This window comes from Lycium barbarum, chromosome 3 (assembly GCF_019175385.1).
Source record: "Lycium barbarum isolate Lr01 chromosome 3, ASM1917538v2, whole genome shotgun sequence".
Classification (NCBI taxonomy): domain Eukaryota; kingdom Viridiplantae; phylum Streptophyta; class Magnoliopsida; order Solanales; family Solanaceae; genus Lycium; species Lycium barbarum.
The window spans coordinates 4,198,036-4,203,101 of NC_083339.1; the positions used below are offsets into that span (position 1 = coordinate 4,198,036).

The window sequence follows — 5,066 nt, forward strand, 5'->3', positions numbered from 1 at the left end:
AATGAGAGAAAAATTCAACGACTAAGAATCATTATTTAAGATGTTACTTATAAGAGAACATTCTTTGTTTAAGTTAAACTATTTCATCTAAAATTTTGAAACCAATCATCTAGAACCACAAGCCTTAAGCTCCCCTTATCATGTTCAACGAAATAAATAAAGGTTGACTAAGATCGTGATAGTCACTCATGATTTCATTTTTTTTTTTTTTTTTGTGGTATCGATTACCCAGATTATAATCAAATAAAATCATTATATTGCTGAATCGGAAAAATCAGAAACTGATCTCTTTCCGGACCAAATACCTAAGAGACATTATCTAAGTATACATGTAGAAACAAATACTAATTTATTTTAGGTACTCCATCCATTTCAATTTATGTGATATAATTTGATTTGACATAAAATTTGAAAATAAGGGTTGACTTTTGAAACTTCTTGTTTTCACTCTGCTATAAAATTGTATGATTATAAGACTTTTGAAACTTGTGGTATCAAACACGCATGACCAGTGGCGGAGCCAAGATTTGAAGCTTATGAGTTCATGATTCTAGTTAGTTTAAATTATTGGGTTCTAAATTAATAATTTGTAAATTTTCAATGAATTTCTTAAGACAAATACAGGATATGGACCTTCCACAGCTACTTTATTCGGTTGAACTCATAGCCTACACTCTAGCTCGCCTCTGATTATATGATATAATATTTGTATAGATATATGAGCTTCTCATTAAAGATAAAATGAAAACTTTAAAATTAAATTATTTTGAAATATAGAAATGTGTTATTACTATGTTGGAACCTACGACTAAAAAAATAATGTCATATAATCTGAAATGTCAAATTATTAAATTAATATTCTACTCACATAGAAGCCTTTGGGTGTAATGCAAAATTATGGTTTGCACGTCATACGTAGTGACCCTCCATGACACACATAACTCTTATTCAAAAATACTTCGAAATAAAGTACAATGACTAGTACACACATATATATATATATGTATCTATAAATTCATAAACATGTTATCTTCTATCTTTGAACAAATATTCCTTGGAGAAATTAAGAGAGAAATATGAATATGAAGGCTGTTTTCATGGTTGTGGCTGCAGCTTCACTGATATTGGTGTTTTCTAATTTCATTGAAGCCTCAGAAGGAATGGATGTTATGCATATTACTGGGAAAGTTCTCTGCCAAGATTGTACTCAGGGATGGAATGAATGGGTTGATGGTGCCAAAGCTATCAAAGGTATGTAATTTACCGTGACAGAATCAGAATTTAGACGTTGTGAGTTCTGAATTAAAAGAGTAGGTCCAAATGTATATCTCACTCTATCTACACGAATTTTTTTTTATTTTTTTTAACACGGCCTATGAGGGGCGGGGCTTGAAATTGTCAAACTATTTTATGCGGGCGAGTTAAACTCTTCGGGGTCGTTTGGTAGAAGGTATAAGCTGGGATATCCCAGCTTATACTTTCTTATCCCACTTATACTGGGATAAATTAGTCTCGGGATTATAATCCCGGGATAATTTCGACTATCTACCAAACGACCCCTTCTTGGATTCAAGCGGGTTAGCCTCGCAACTGCAGCGCCCTGTGCGGCTTGCCATCCCTGTATATAATGTTCATTCAACTCACAATTCAATTCTTGAATCCACCACGGGTGAACCCTCTACATGATCGAGAGGAGAAATTATCTATATTATGATTTGCATCAATATAACTTACTAGTTAACTATAGCATACATGTGCAAATTATTTTAAAATGCATAATATTAGAGATAGCGAAATTAGCTTGTGAGAATATGATAGATGGCTAAGTTTGGGCGGGTCATCGGCAACCTTAGCTCATGAAAATATGACCCGCCCAATCAGGTTAAGTTTAGGTAGGTCACATTTGTTAATCCTACTTTTTTTGCGCGAATTGCCCTTCATTTGGGGTGATCTTTAATTTTTGCCCTTTAAATTGGTGGTCTTTAAGTTTTTTCTTTCGCCTAATACCCCGAGGTTGTGGGTTCGAACCCCAACTCAGTAATAAAAAAAAATATTCGCAAGACATAATTCTGCTCATGCAAATTTTGCCTTGCAACGAAATTCTGCCTCAAGGGCAAAAGTTAAAGACCATCATTTTGAGGGACAAAAATTAAAGACCACCCCCCAGCGAAGGACAATCTTGCAAATTGCCCTTAATTCTATCTATGCTAACCCATTCAAATTTGGCTCATTTAAAAGTTTGGTTGATTTGGGCTAACCATATAGCATAAATTGACTCATGAGGAATCTTGTTAATATATATAAATAAATCAATCTTGTTAATATATTTAAATAAAAACCTTTTGTCGTTCGATATGTTTTATATTGCTATAATAAAGAAGAAGAAAGTTTTATTATTTTATTTAGTACCTAAACAAATTATAAGAAAAAAAAAGTAATTAAAATTCTGTAAAACTTGTGCAAGTTGTATTATGACCAATTGTTTAACTCATTCTAACCTATTAAACTTTGAGAAATTAACTTAAATAGTTGTCCACTCAAAAGAATTGTCGGCAGATGTATAATATGTACGTTGGCAAGAGGCCATAAAATTTTTTGATTGAGTAGCCAACTGTGTGACTTCTTCTCAAACTTTTGGGCAGCGGCAGACAATAATCTACTTATGATCTCAACCCATGTTGACCCATCCGAATTTAGCTCAAACCGTCTGTCACACTTATCATACATATATATTACAAATCACATTTGTTCTAAACTCATTGATTCTAAATTTTGAATTTGCTTCGACTCTTATGCAGGTAGTGTGGTATCTCTGACATGCCTGGATGAGAGGAGAAGAGTGATGTACTACGGAAGTGACCTCACAGATGAAGCTGGAATTTTTGACTTAATTGTCAATAGGACTTGTCATGGCAAAACAATGAAGCCACAAAATTGCTTTGTGAGATTGGTTTCTTCACCTGACCCTGTTTGCAACATTGCCACTGACTTTGCTGGAGGAAAATCAGGCGTAAAGCTCCACCGTCCGGCGGTTGTTTACCGAGACTTGCTCAAATATGTGCTTAGCCCTTTCTACTACACAACTCCCATGTGTGATGAACCTGATACCAATGATGATGATAATTTGGAGACTGATGATGATAAAGATCAAAGCAACTATTAACTAAAGTTCTTAATTTTTTTTTAAATGGTCTTTTTTATTTCATTTTAATGATTGTTTTCAATTTTCCCCTTTGCAAATAGGCAATTTACCTGTGCTGGATGAGTTGACGATTTTATTTTGTACTAATTACTTGCAAAGGAATATATATCGAGTTAATTGGAGATCTTTACTCAACTAGCCGACTAGATACACTGTTTACTTTTTTTAGATGATATACTTAATCTATCTCAGTCTCAACTATATCTTTCTATTTACTCAACTATATCTTTCTATTTACTTTATTAAAGAGAGGGAGAAGGTTGTCCAGCCTCCCTCGTATCGATCTAGCACATCTTGGACCAGTCCTAGTGGACAGGAAAAAACTTATTACACACGGTATTATCGGCAAAAATGGCTCAGAGTGAGTATTTAAAAAGGCATTGTACCTCGTAAACCAGATATCAAATCCTAACATGCAATCCAGGCTCATATCAAAATAGCATGGACAACGAAATGAACAAATAGTCGTCTATGGAAGAAGTGAAAAATTCAGTCATTATGCTATGTTGAAATTAAAACTAGTCATCTTCTTAGAAAGATTAACTAGTAGTGAATAAGTGAGAGCATTCACGAGTAAAGAAAGGCATTGGAGTTTGTAGCATCGTGGTCTTAGAAATTGTAAACAATTTTAATTGTCTTGGTTCAATTTTATAAATCTTATCTTTCTGTATCCGAAAATAAATATTAGAGGCACACTACACTAGAAATAGACAACACCTCGGATATTAAATCGTCTAGATATTGCGCATATACTATCTCTCTCTCTTTTTGAAAGAAGTCACCTGCGTGATTGAAATACAGGCCACTAATCACGCTTATAAATCAGAGATACATGTATAAGTGCTGCTGTAAAATGTATAATCTCGCAATGTTTTGTAATTATTTAAAAGTGCTACTATAAAGAGCAATTAGGGAGCATAATGTGACATCAGGTAGTTTTTTCTAGTATTATTATTCTGAAGAATGAGCATTAATTGTATATATTTATTGGGGCGCAGGGTTTCGTCAGAATCACCCTTTTATATATATATATATATATATACACATATATACACAAACACAGAAATCAACATGCCTCTTTCACTGTACCGCTTCTACCTATTGCTATGTTGCAGCAGGATAGTAATCCAAACTTCTAATGTGACCAGCAAATCTGGGAAATAAATTTTCCCCTACAGTGAATTTCCTGTACTTTTTTATATTTTAAATCTCCTTACTAAAAAATATAGAGACATTTGGAAGATAAATTGAACTTTTTAAGAAGCAAATTAATACCTCTATTAAACTCCGGTTTACTAATCACTTTTTCTAAACTTACATTGTCCTTGGATTAGTAATTGTATATGTTAAATCCACTTCAAATCAACTAACTAAACAACCAATAATAATGAATAAAACCACAAGGAAACTGTGTCGGAATTTGTAACTGGAAACCAGATAGTTTGTTAATGAGAAAATAAAAATTAACTGCACTCAGCTCATCTCTTAGAAAATGAAATGAAGCCCAAATATGCAAATCAACAAAAACTATATCGAAATACCTCCTACTCAAATCGAGCAACGAACCAAGAACAAAAACTATAAAACATTTACCTTATACCAACCGAATATAACAAAAAGATGAAACCAAAATACAAAAAATTCTGGTTCGATAAGATTTTTTGGTTTTCAGTGTACGTATTTAATATTTTTGCCCGCCCCTATTGCATTGGGAAGGAAACGTTAACTAGTACAAGTGCGGGTGTGGGTTTGTCTCGCTAATATGTGGGCAAGGGAGGGATTTCAATGCGCTCGGGTTTTTCAAGTTGTCGATATAGAGATAACAGCCCTTAGTGAAGTAGATGGATTCACTTTCAAGATTAGT

At 33.5% G+C, this 5,066-nt stretch overlaps 1 protein-coding gene across 1 annotated transcript; it reads left to right on the plus strand.

Annotated features, from left to right (window-relative positions):
* Positions 1–1,064: 1,064 nt before the first annotated feature.
* On the plus strand, positions 1,065–3,163 carry LOC132629767 (pistil-specific extensin-like protein). Its single transcript, XM_060345121.1, has 2 exons — positions 1,065–1,251; positions 2,799–3,163. The coding sequence occupies exons 1-2, from the start codon at positions 1,077–1,079 to the stop codon at positions 3,161–3,163; spliced, it is 540 nt and encodes a 179-aa protein (XP_060201104.1). The 5' UTR covers positions 1,065–1,076.
* Positions 3,164–5,066: the final 1,903 nt, after the last annotated feature.